This window comes from Doryrhamphus excisus, linkage group LG20 (assembly GCF_037039965.1).
Source record: "Doryrhamphus excisus strain RoL-2023G ecotype Guam linkage group LG20, RoL_Dexc_Guam_v1.1, whole genome shotgun sequence".
Lineage (NCBI taxonomy): Eukaryota > Metazoa > Chordata > Actinopteri > Syngnathiformes > Syngnathidae > Doryrhamphus > Doryrhamphus excisus.
This window is the reverse complement of record NC_136376.1, coordinates 2,973,432-2,987,577: the sequence shown is the minus strand read 5'-3', so window position 1 is coordinate 2,987,577 and position 14,146 is coordinate 2,973,432. Positions and strand designations below refer to the sequence as shown.

The 14,146-nt window shown below is 37.8% G+C and overlaps 1 protein-coding gene across 49 annotated transcripts in view; it reads right to left on the bottom strand.

Moving 5' to 3' along the window:
* LOC131108045 (ankyrin-3-like) overlaps positions 1-14,146 on the bottom strand; it is a 202,216-nt gene that overhangs the window by 133,097 nt on the left and 54,973 nt on the right. For 2 of the 49 annotated variants that reach the window (XM_078787303.1, XM_078787309.1), the window contains exon 1: positions 5,983-6,572. The exons of 46 other annotated variants lie outside the window; for them this stretch is intronic. In XM_078787303.1, coding sequence (XP_078643429.1) covers positions 5,983-6,018 — 36 coding nt within the window. In that variant the 5' untranslated portion in view covers positions 6,019-6,572. Of the gene's footprint in view, positions 1-5,982; positions 6,625-14,146 lie in introns of those variants that run through there. One more of the 49 variants, XM_078787296.1, reaches the window with a different exon arrangement.

The window sequence follows — 14,146 nt, the reverse complement described above, 5'->3', positions numbered from 1 at the left end:
GTAGAATTCATTCATTCTCACGAGGGTCGCGGGGGTGCTGGAGCCTATCCCAGCTGACTAAGAGGCGGGGTGCACCCTGAACTGGTGGCCAGCCAATCACAGGGCACATATATAGAATACAATAGCATAGAAAAGTTATCTACAATAAGGTTTTTACCACTATTAGAGCACTCTAGACAAAAACTAACACCCCTATAGTCAGCTTTACACTCACATTACATGAAAATTTACACATTAGCATTAGGAATGATGAATGCTAACATTACATATATAGTATATAGTACTACATATAGTACTACATATCATTTAATTGTCAATAGTCACAAAACAATGATCATTCATTCATTCATTTTCTACCACTTATCCTCACGAGGGTCGTGGGGGGTGCTGGAGCCTATCCCAGCTGACTTCAGTTAAGAGGCGGGGTACAACCTGGACTGGTGGCCAGCCAATCACAGGGCACATATATAGCATAAAATAACACAGAATAGCATAGAAAAGTTATCTACAATACGTTTTTTAACACTATTAGAGCGCTCTAGACAAAAACTAACACCCCTATAGTCATGAAAACTTGAAAACTTACACATTAGCATTAGGAGTGCCGAATGCTAACATGACAATATATAGTATATAGTACTACATATAGTACTACAAATCATTTATTTTTCAATAGTCACAAAACAATGATCATTCTTTTTCTGCCGCTTATCCTCACAAGGGTCGCAAGGGGTGCTGGAACCTATCCCAGCTGTCTTCAGGTAAGAGGCGGGATACACCCTGGACTGGTGGCCAGCCAATCACAGGGCACATATAGACAAACAACCATTCACACTCACATTCATACCTATGGATAATTTGGAGTCGCCAATTAACCTAGCATGTTTTTGGAATGTGGAGAAAAACCCACGCATGCACGGGGAGAACATGCAAACTCCACACAGAGATGGCCGAGGGTGGGATTGAACTCGGGTCTCCTAGCTGTGAGGTGCTAACCGCTCGATCACCGTGCAGCCCTTCTGTATTTTATCAAAAAAAAAGTTTGTTGTACCGTTTTCCGTTCCTTAGTAATTGTTAGCAGTGGAACATAGGTAAGTTTCAGGAAAATATCAGTTCCCAACTACAAAAGAGAGCATAACTTTCACTTTGAATCAAAATGTCTTTTTGCTTTTGTGACAACTCCAATATGTAAGCAACTATACCACAACAAAAACAACACAAACAATTGTGAATGGAAAATATTGGTCACAGCGTCACGTCCTGATTACCCAGACCTTTAAACTTAAGCTCATATCTCAGCCCCCCCATCTAGAAACATCTTCTTGACTTCCTTAAAAACATCCCAGAGGACTCCTCTGCTCTCATGGCCTCTGCAGCACCAGCTGACCAGTGATGGAATGTGGCGGAAAATCCTAAGCTGATGAGATCCAAAACCAGAGTCCGCTTCCACAAATATAACATACTGTATTGACAAAATGACAAAGATCCTCTATATCAATTGTAATAGGAGTGAATAAAAAACTGAAAAAATTTGTGCCTAACACTCACAATTACGAGTGCACCTGAACGCCTCACGGTGCAAAGAGAATGAAGCAGTAAGGAGACAGAGCATAAAAAGCATTGGTCTCATTTTCTACCGCTTTTCCTCACAAGGGTTGCGGGGGGTGCTGGGCGAGAGGCGGGGTACACCCTGGACTGGTGGCCAGCCAATCACAGGGCACATATAGACAAACAACCATTCACACTCACATTTATGGGCAATTTAGAGCATGTTTTTGGAATGTGGGAGGAAACCGGAGTACCCGGAGAAAACCCACGCATGCACAGGGAGAACATGCAAACTCCACACAGAGATGCCAGAGGGTGGAATTGAACCCTTGTCTCCTAGCTGTGAGGTCTGCACGCTAACCACTCGACCGCCGTGCAGCCGCCTGTGTGCATCATCACAACACAAAATAACTTTGATGATTATAACAGTGTTGCATCTTGATGATCGATTTCTTTTATCTTGGTGTTCAAATCCCCGCATGGTGCGCGGTGAAAACCTATCACCATGAGTGTGAATTCCCTCCAAAATGAGTCTTGATCATTGGTTGAATTATACGTGCGATTATATGTGTGGTCTACTGTATTGAAGCATCATCTGCATCATCCGCCATTGTCCAAGTACTCGGTACTCTCTGACATGACCTTTTTTCCGCATCCTGCCGGAATATCATCATCGTTCCCGTCTCATTCATCGGTTATTAACGTTTCCCAGCATAACATCTGTGCAGCATGTGTGTGCGTTGGTACAAATCCAAACAGTTGTCCTGTTTCTTCTTACGTAAGCAATCCTGATGATCCTGAAAGCATGCGCTATGCTGAGGCTAGCCTTCGCCATCGACAACAACTGAGAGAGGGTCATGGGAACACATAATTTATTCTGCAGTCCGAGTACAGACGACTTAGTAGTACAGACTACTTAGTAGTACACACTACTTATTCCATGGTGTTCTTTTTCTGCAGATTAAGTGGTCGTTACTCGTCATTTATATCCCTTAATGCTCAAATCAGTGACCACCACGTCCGAGATGAAGGTGCATCACAGAGGACGGTGAAGCAGATTTGTCAGAGAAATATCACTAAGCCCCCCCCCCCACACACACACATACATATATCAGATATTGAAAGAAAATGGCGCCACCAGAGACTATAGGTTAAGCCTTGAAGGACAGCGTTAGTGGGATATTACATAAAACTACAACGCACGTTAATAGCTGAGCGGCATTAAACGCCTCATGAGGTCGATATCCAGCAGCTCAAGCTGATAGACAAAAGAAATATTATTGAAATATTACAGCAGGAGTCCATGATGAGCCTTTCATGGTGATGCCATTCAAAAGCATGTGACATACAGTAGATTGGAACATTAGGTACTCTTGTACAAAAAAAACTGCTTTTGATGTTTAACCATTACAGGTGTTAATATAACAATATTTTTATGATGTTCGTGGTAAAAAAAAAATATGTGTGGCCCCTTAAAGTCGCTTCATAACATCGCTCATATGTACAGTACTTCAAGCGTCCCCTATGTGTATGCTCAAAATGCTTTGGAAGACATGCCAGCATACATTTTATAAAGATTACATGAGGAGTTTTCCCTCTTTCCGAATTACTTTTCCCGAAAACAATGGTATCCAAGGAAAGGAATATTCCAATCTCTTGTCAACATGCGCCGCTAACGTCCAACAGAATATTCAAACAGGGCATGCGCAGTAAAACGTAAACATCAACATCACGTGATACCGACTTCCTCGAGTTTTTCTTTCACTTGTTGGAATAACTCCGTATTGCCGGTTTTCCGTTCGTCCTGTCTTGAAATTTAGTTTGGATAAAAACAAAAACTCTCCGCAGCAGTCCATTGCCGATTGCTCGCCTCCATTTTTAAAACCGAAGAACGTCTCGCGCTGCGTGTGACGTCATATCTGAGCATGCGCTGAAAGAACGCACTCGGGATAAATTTAAACAGGAAAAGATCAAATTCAATCTTGCTAATATTTTATAATTAAACCCGGGACATGTTTTATATAGATATATATTTTATTTTTAAAGAAAAACTGTACTTGGTTCGTCCAGTCTTGAAATTTAGTTTGGATAAAAACAAAAACTCTCCGCAGCAGTCCAGTGCCGATTGCTCGCCTCCATTTTTTAAATCGAAGAACGTCTCGAGCTGCGTGTGACGTCATATGTGAGCATGCGCTGAAAGAACGCACTCGGGATAAATTTAAACAGGAAAAGATTAAATTCAATCTTGTTAATATTTTATAATTAAACTCAGGACATGTTTTATATAGACATATATTTTCTTTTTAAAGAAAAACTGTACTTGAATAAAATATAGACGTGTTTAGTTAGATTCTGTTCCACAGATGGCGGCAATGCACACGATAGCTGCTTGCTAACCGCCAATAAACAACAGAAGAAGAACGCACCCTGACAACTTTCCGTTTGTCTCCCTGGGGAGGTGTTCAGGGCCTTTGAAGGAAGACCCAGTCCGGGCTTCTACCCCTGAGACCTGACTACCAAGAGTACTTCACTGACACAACCAAGCTCGGTACAACTCGCTACGTTCGTATTGGCTAGCAGATGAAACAGTGAAACATTTGTTAAAACCTTCAGGCAAACACGCACACACAAAAAAAAAAGCGGACAAGCAGTGTTGATAGCTGATGTCATTGCTGATGATTCTGGCTGAGCTGAGTGTGTTTAGAACAAGCGGCGGCCCAGCAGCGCTTGTATTGTTACACTTGATCCCGCACTGTCCTGACAACACAAAAAGCACACAAGACTACAAAGCCTCGGTGCCAAACACCCCACGTTTGGGTCAACATCATCAATCAAGAGTCATTTGTCCGAGATATTTACATTCTAGAACAGGGGTGGGCAAAGTACAACCCGCGGGCCACAAGCCGCCCGTTTTGTTATTTGGTCGGACCAGCGAGGCGACAGGGTACATGAGATTTTAACATAACTTTTAAGAAATTAAATTAAATTAAATTAAATTAAATTAAATTAAATTAAATTAAATTAAATTAAATTAAATTAAATTAAATTAAATTAAATTAAATTAAATTAAATTAAATTAAATAGTGCTGCACGGCGTTCGAGTGGTTAGCGCGCAGACCTCACAGCTAAAAAACCAGGGTTCAATTCCACCCTCGGCAGTCTCTGTGTGGAGTTTGCATGTTCTCCCCGTGCATGCGTGGGTTTTCTCCAGGTACTCCGGTTTCCTCCCACATTCCAAAAACATGCTAGATGTTTATGTAACATAAATATTTTTTTTTATTTATAAGTCGCTCTGGAGTATAAGTGGCAGGAACAGCCAACCTATGAAAAAAAGTGCCACTTATACCGTATTTTCTGGACGATAAGTCACTCCGGAGTATAAGTCGCACAAGGCTAAAAATGCATAATTAAGTAGAAAAAAACATACATAAGTCGCACTGGAGTATAAGTCGCATTTTTTGTGGGTAATTTATTTTACTTTATTTTACTTTTATTTTACTACTTGACCAAATCAGACATTACGTCCTCTTGGAAGGCAAGTTCTAATAATAAAAGAATAGAGAACCATACCATATTTTCTGGATGATAAGTCGCTCTGGAGTATAAGTCGCATAAGGCCAAAAATGCATAATTAGGTAGAAAAAAACATACATAAGTCGCTCCGGAGTGTAAGTCGCACAAGGCCAAAAATGCACAATTAGGTAGAAAAAAACATACATAAGTCGCACTGGAGTATAAGTCGCATTTTTTTGTGGGTAAGTTATTTTACTTTATTTTACTTTTATTTTACTACTTGACCAAATCAGACATTACGTCCTCTTGGAAGGCAAGTTCTAATAATAAAAGAATAGAGAACCATACCATATTTTCTGGATGATAAGTCGCTCTGGAGTATAAGTCGCATAAGGCCAAAAATGCATAATTAGGTAGAAAAAAACATACATAAGTCGCACTGGAGTATAAGTTGCATTTTTTTGTAGGTCATTTATTTTTTACTTTATTTTACTTTTATTTTACTACTTGACCAAAACAGACATTACGTCCTCTTGGAACAGCCAACCTATGAAAAAAAGTGCGACTTATAATTTGGAAAATACGGTATATTTTTCAACCAATCTTGCTTAAATCTAACACAAACACGTTCTTGTCTGTGCCTTAAAGGTGCGTACCAAATTTGGTTGTGATTTGACTAAACACTCTAAGGTTACATTGTCAAAAAATAATAATAAAAAAAATAATTGCAAAAGCAAATTTGCACTTGTTTGTTTACAGTATTTACACAAACACGTACATACAATGTAACTCTGCAGGTGTATCTCATGTCAACAAATCAGCAAGAAGGTACAGAAATGAAATCAGTCAATCATGTTGCTTTTTCAAGGTCGTACCATATATACCAAGTTCAAAAAGCACAAATATCGGCTTTATACTCACTTGCGTTAGAAAGCCTGCACCTTCCTCCACTGCCATGTTCTCTCAGTTTACACTATGTCGCTCTCCCTTCTCTATGAGGAGGAGTGAAACCCGAGTCCACAGTGGACCAGCCTGCCCACCAACCAACCAACCAAACAACCGACCGGTCACCACTCAATCAGACACTCATCCCAACCTCGTGGGCATCCATCCCACTCAGGCTGCAGGGGGATTGAAAAGAAGCTAACAATAAAAATGTGCTGTGTATATTTCCATCTGCAGCGTGGTCCTCCACGGCGGAGGAGGATGCTGAGAGGGTCTTCACTGGCGAGTAAACAAAGCACTAAGCGCTCTCCATGCTGCAAAATCCCCTCTCGGTCTATTTGTGTCAGTGAGGTTAAATCCCACAGCCTCTTTCCTCATTGCACCTTATAAAGCGGGGAGGGGAGGACGCGACCGGACTTACCATGACAGCGACGGATTCTCCCTCCTTTTCCGCCTCCTTCCCTTTCTTCCTCACCTTCATTGACTCTGCAGCACGGGAGGAGGTGGAGGAGGAAGGTCTTTGTGGTGCTGATATCCGAGGTTGGTGGAAATAGACGGCGGAGCAAATACTTCAGCTAAAACGGCTACGCTGGGATGTGTCAACCCCACCCACCACCTCCATCTCCAACCCCCCACCCCCCCTCCGTTCCCTCCCTCCCTCCCTGGCTGGCTTTTATCCCACCCACTATCCCTCTTTTCCCACCCACTCTCCCTGCCTCCCTCAGCCGGTGCAGCCAGCATGCCAGTCTTTGTCATCCTGCTGATAAGCCCTTTTCTTCCCAACAAAGACCACGTGTGTGTGTGTGTGTGTGTGTGTGTGTTTATTCATGTGCTCCATATTTGGAATCTATTCATTTATATTTCATGTATTTTATTTCAAATGTATTTTATATGCATTTTTTTGCAATTATGTTATTCATTTATTATTTATTTATGTCTTCTTTTTTATATAATATTTTTAACATTTATTTTTGTTCCTATTTATTCATTTTTATGAGTTTTTAAGAATGTACTTACATATGTTTATTGATGATTGCTGATTTACTCTTTTATTATTTATATTTTATATTATATATATATATATATATTATTTTTTATGTATTATTTTTTAACATTTATTTTGTTCCTACTTTTGATAAGTTTTTTAAAATTTACTTACATGTTTATTGATGATTGCTGATTTACTCTCTTATAATTTATATTTTATATTATTTATTTATATTTTTTCCTTTCCTATTTAATTATTTTTCTAATTACAGTATTTTGATTGCACTATTATTCCTTTCTTTTTTTTCCCTCTATTTTGTAATATATGTACTTTTTTTAACATTTTATTCACTCTATTTTAAATGTATTTATTTGCTGATTTTTTATTTATTTAATTTTAATGTATTTCATATGCAATTTCTTTATTATTGTGATTATATAATTAATCTTTCATTCTTCATTTACTTACTTATATTTTTTAAACATTTATTTTCTTTCTGTTTATGAATTTTACTAATTATTTAAATTTATTTGTAATAAATAAATGTATTTATTTGTAATTAGTACAATTATTTTCTATCTCTGCATTTCTTAATTTAGTTTTTTGATATATTCTAATAATTTGCATTTATGTGTTATTAAGTTATTGTATTAAATGATATGGATTATTATTTATGATATGCAACTGTATTGTGATTGAGCTATTTTTTTCTTTAGTCACAATTTAATTTTCTAAATTATTATTATTTTTTTTTAGCACTATTGTTTACATTTTTACAAACATTCATCATGTTGAATTTGGCCAAAATTTTGCAATAATCCTGACTATTTTTATTATCAAGTAAAAAAAATCAAAACCCAACAACACAACCATCAGCAGACACTGTCATGGGGTGCCTGTCGTGTGTCCCCATTCAACTCCCCCCCCCCCCCCCCCAAAAAAAAACAGTCAATGGGGACACTTTAACTGGGGATTAGGAGGGCTCTTACTTTGGTATTAGGGACACCCCCACTGTCCTCCCACCGCCAGGCCGAGTGGGAGGGAGGGATGATCCAGTGCTGCTCATAACTCTGCAAGGATGATAACAGCTGATAACACGCATGTAGCCACACACACACACACACACATGCACACGCACACATTATACGCTAACCTTTAGATAAAGTATTTAAACAAAAGGTGGTGCTGATCATTATCGGCTTGCGAGGAAATAATAATATGGCGGAAAATGAGGCATAGCTAATATATCGCTTTTAAAAACTACTATTGCACCTGTGGGCCAATGGATTCCATCCAGGAAGAAGGTGCCCCCCCCCCTCCAGCCCAGGAGCCATTTGTGGTACTATACTGTGTTTTTTGGATATATAAACATGAAAGAAAAAAGGTTAGACTCCTGTATTTTCATTCATTTTCTACCGCTTATCCTCACAAAAGTCACGAGGGGTGCTGGAGCCTATCCCAGCTGTCTTCGGGCGAGAAGCGGGGTACACCCTGGACTGGTGGCCAGCCAATCACAGGGCACATATAGACAAACAACCATTCACACTCACATTCATACCTATGGAGAATTTGGAGTTGCCAATTAGCAACTAGCATGTTTTTGGAATGTGGGAGGAAACCGGAGTACCCGGAGAAAACCCACGCATGCACGGGGAGAACATGCAAACTCCACACAGAGATGGCCGAGAGTGGGATTGAACTTGGGTCTCTTAGCTGTGAGGTCTGTGCGCTAACCACTCAAACACCGTGCACCCCTCCCGTATTTTATCAGAAAAAAAAGTTTGTTTCTACTTTTTTTCGTTCTTTAGTCATCAGCAGTGGAACATAGATAAGTTTCAGGAAAATATCAGTTCCAAACTAAAAAAAGAGGGCACATATAGACAAACAACCATTCACACTCACATTCATACCTATGGACAATTTGGAGTCAATTAGCCAATTAACATAGCATGTTTTTGGAATGTGGGAGGAAACCGGAGTACCCGGAAAACCCACAAATGCACGGGGAGAACATGCAAACTCCACACACTTGGGTCTCCTAGCTGTGAGGTCTGTGCGCTAACCACTCGAACACCGTGCAGCCCTCCCGTATTTTATCGTTCTTTAGTTATCAGCAGTGAAACATTGGTAAGTTTCAGGAAAATATCAGTTCCCAACTAAAAATTTTTTTTTTGCTTTTGTGACAAGTCCAATATATAAGCAACTATACCATAACAAAAACAACACAAACAAGGTAAACAGCAGCCAGAGCGGACGCTCGCCGAAATCCCAACCAGAGTCAGTGTGAGTGGCACTTTGCGGCAAGACGGATTGGATCCAGTATGAGCCGGTCTCAAAAAAAACGCTCTAAAAGTGACATCCATTGGCGTGCGTCCGCATCATCACCTCTTCTGCCTTCATTGTTTTCAAATATTAAGTGGTTAGCTTATTTTTACACTAGCATGATGGTTCAGTATGTTCAAATGTGACATTAAACGGTGTCTTCAGGGTGATTGAAGGTGTATGAATGCTGCTTCCAATGAAAGAAATTTGGTCCACTTTTGGCGTAAAAGCGGAGGACGGATGTGGGGACCCAATAAAAGTCAACTAAAGCCAGACTTAACTGGTGACAAGACACAAACGACAGCGTCTATGCGCCATCAAGTGGACTTTATAGCACAGATCCAAGATCTGCCATGGGAGTGCAAAGTAGCCTGGGTATAGCTATGCAACAACTGTATCACACACACACACACACACACACACACACAGAAAGAGAGGGCGATTGTTCCAGGAGAATGACGCCACTTGCATCACGGGTACATTTCAGCGCCCTTAGTCAACGCTAGTGTGAGACATTTGGAAGGAGCGTGAGACACGGAAGGAGCGGTGAGCTGACAGAGGGAACGACAGATGCTCCCGACGACCAGAGGAGGAGGAGGAGGAGGAGGAGGAGGAAAAGGAGGAGGAGTAGACTTCAACGTACGATTGGTGGATGGCAACCAAGATCGTTCACCATAACGCCGCAGTGAGCAGCCTTGCTTGGGAAGGAGGACAGGGAAAAAAAAAAAAAAAGCAGGGTTGCCATGGAGACGGGGAGGCTACAGCAGAAGAGGACGACTTATGGGAAAATGATTTGTTTTCTCTCACTGTGCTCCTTTTCTTTCACCAAGCACGTTTTCATCACAACAACTGTTGTATTTTTGGGTTACTTACAGACAAATAAAAGTTAAATATTATTAGATATTAAATCAAAAATTGTACATGATGTATCATTGTTATACTCTATTTCATTAAAAATAATATACAAACCTTGTCACAGATGAATAACAATTTTTAGTTAGTCATTTCCATAATGTATATATTGTTTCTATTATGTTTTGTATTATTAATAATATTATATTTCATTGAAAATATGCAAACCTAATCACCTAAAAAACTAAATGCAAATGTTAAATATGTATAAAACCAATTATTCTATTTATTATTGTTAAATTGAAAATATAATAATAGAAATTTGCAATTTTTTGAAAATATGATTTTAAAATTAAAATTAATAATAAAATATGTTATATATTAATTTAAACAGTTCTATCATGTATTATTGATATATTTCATCGAAAATATGCAAACCTAATCACCTAAAAAACAAAATGCAAATGTTAAATATGTATAAAACCAATTATTCTAATTATTTATTATTGTTAAATTGAAAATATAACAATAGAAATTTGCAATTTTTTGAAAATATGCAATTGAAAATATGCGATTTTAAAATTAAAATTAATCAAATTAATATTAAAATCTGTTATATATTAATTTAAATGTATTTATTATTGTTAAATTGAAAATATAACAATAGAAATTTGCAATTTTTTTGAAAATATGCAATTGAAAATATGCGATTTTAAAATTAAAATTAATCAAATTAATATTAAAATATGTTATATATTAATTTAAACAGTTCTATCATGTATTATTGATATATTTCATCGAAAATATGCAAACCTAATCACCTAAAAAACAAAATGCAAATGTTAAATATCTATAAAACCAATTATTCTAATTATTTATTATTGTTAAATTGACAATATAACAATAGAAATTTGAAATGTTTTTGAAAATATGCAATTAAAAATATGCGATTTTAAAATTAATCAAATTAATATTAAAATCTGTTATATATTAATTTAAACAGTTCTATCATGTATTATTGATATATTTCATTGAAAATATGCAAACATAATCACCTAAAAAATAACATAAAATGTGCAATAATTGCAAAAATAATATGTAAACCTAATCACCTAAAAATAAAATACATATATAACTATAGCACCGGAAAATTACAAATTGTATGATAATTACAAACGTCATTATATGAAGTATTATTAATGCTATTGAATATAATAAGCAACAGTATAACAAAAACCTATATGATATAAATGTATGATGCATTGGTAAAAAATATGTAGACTGAATCACATTATATAAATGTATTATTAATAATGTTATATTTAATAAACAAAAATAATGCACAAACATAGTTACCATAAAATAAAGTGCATATTATTTCATTGTGTATTGCTAACAATGTTATATATTTTTTTAAATAATATGCAAACCAAGTCACTAATATGCCAAATATTTGTTCCTCATGGCCTGAATTCCACCTCCAGCATTCAATCAGATACAGAAATATTCCTTGGAATCAGCGTTTTGGCTGCAGGATTCTCCCGAGCTGGTCCCGACCTGCCTATAAATCCAAAGCCTACGACTGTCTCGTCTATGCTAATCCGCCGTCTCTCTTCTTTGCACACGTTCAATGACACAAAAGAGCATGTCGGCCATCTCGGAGGAGCCGTAAAACATCTAAGCTCTTTGGCTATTCTGCATAAACACACACCAGGTGATTTACAGCGGAGGGGACGCACGGTGCTTGCTCAAGGGCATGGCTTCCCTCCTGTGTCACCCGGGACGTGAAACTATTTGGGAGGGAGAGGAGAGGAGACGGAGGAAGAAAGGATGAGAGGATATTCCTGCAGGGGTAACCTGGAAGGGCAAACACATCATGTTCCGGGACGCTGGCCAGCCTCAGGTTTGAATTCGTCTGTTCCGGGGTCAAAATTGTCCCCGTTATGAGACCCAACCTTCTTTTGCCTCTTTTTTGGATTTTCAAACTGCCACACTTCCATTCCACTATGTACTTTTCGCCCGTTGTTTTTTTTTTCCACACATATCACATACCACACATATTTTTTCTAGTTGGGAACTGATATTTCCCTAAAACCTACCTATGTTCTACTGCTGATTACTAAAGAACGGAAAAAGGTTGAAACAAAGCTTTTTTTCTGATGAAAGACGGGAGTCTAATCTTTCCATGTTCATATTGCCATAAAACACAATATCCAGTCTGCCTTTTTTAGTTGGGAACTGCTGTTTGCCTGAAACTTAACTATGTTTTACTGCTTATTACAAAAGAACGGAAAAAGGTAAAAAAAACAAAGCTTTTTTCTGATGAAAGATGGAAGTCTAATCTTTCCATGTTCGTATTGCCATAGAACACAATATCCGGTGTGCCTTTTCTAGTTGGGAACTGATATTTGCCTGAAACTTACCTATGTTTTATTACTTATTACTAAAGTACGGAAAAAAGTTGAATCATATATTTTTTTCTGATGAAAGATGGAAGTCTAATTTTTCCATGTTCGTTTTGCCATAGAACACAATATTCAGTGTACCTTTTCTAGTTGGGAACTGATATTTGCCTGAAACTTACCTATGTTTTACTACTTATTACTAAAGAACAGAAAAAGTTTGAAATAAAACTTTTTTTCAAATGAAAGACGGAAGTCTAATCTTTCCATGTTCATATTGCCATAAAACACAATATCCGGTCTGCCTTTTTTTAGTTGGAAACTGCTGTTTGCCTGAAACTTACCTATGTTCTACTGCTGATTACTAAAGAACAGAAAAAGTTTGAAATAAAACTTTTTTTCAAATGAAAGACGGAAGTCTAATCTTTCCATGTTCATATTGCCATAAAACACAATATCCGGTCTGCCTTTTTTTAGTTGGAAACTGCTGTTTGCCTGAAACTTACCTATGTTCTACTGCTTATTACTAAAGAACAGAAAAAGGTCGAAACAAATCTTTTTTTTCTGATGAAAGACGGGAGTCTAATCTTTCTATGTTCGTATTGCCATAGAACACAATACCCGGTCTGCCTTTTTTTAGTTGGAAACTGCTGTTTGCCTGAAACTTACCTATGTTCTACTGCTTATTACTAAAGAACAGAAAAAGGTTGAAATAAAACTTTTTTTTTAATGAAAGACGGAAGTCTAATCTTTCCATGTTCGTATTGCCATAAAACACAATATCCGGTCTGCCTTTTTTTAGTTGGAAACTGCTGTTTGCCTGAAACTTACCTATGTTCTACTGCTTATTACTAAAGAACAGAAAAAGGTCGAAACAAATCTTTTTTTTCTGATGAAAGACGGGAGTCTAATCTTTCCATATTCATACTGCCATAGAAAAGATCAAAATTAGCCAAAATGGTCCAAAATGTCCGACACTGAAGGGGTTGTCTTTTAAAAAAAAACAACTGGAATTGAAAGAGTTCATTATCGTACGAGCTTATGATCCTAAATCCTATAAGAGTGAATCCCAATAATAAAGCAAGGGGGCTTAATTATGCAATACCAGCCTGCGTGTCCAGCCAGGACCAAGGACAAAAGTGCTGAAGCAAATGGTCTGCTTGGCTCCTTTCCAGCAGACTAGTCAGCTGGAAAGGTGAAAGCACCTTGTGATCAATACTTGTCCTGCCAAAAAGTCACATGTAAAAAAGAAAAAAATGTCCGTAGAATATCAGAGAGGAGTAAAGTAGTGAGGATTAAGAAGAAGGGTGAGAAAAAAAAAAGCAAAGATGAACAAAGTAGGAAGGAGATAAATGACCTCAGGGACAAATGGTGAGTTTGGAAGGGGGCCAGAGATGGAGATGAGTTATAGCTGGCATCAAGTCAAAGTCATGCTGGTCCTCGGCGCTACAATGACATCCTCTTCAGCAGTCAAATACTGGACTCTGCTGGTCACTCCGGACAACGCAGGACACTCTGCTTGTGTCCTGTTTGTCGCCATCTTTGGCTGCTACAATGGTGAACTACCATTGATATA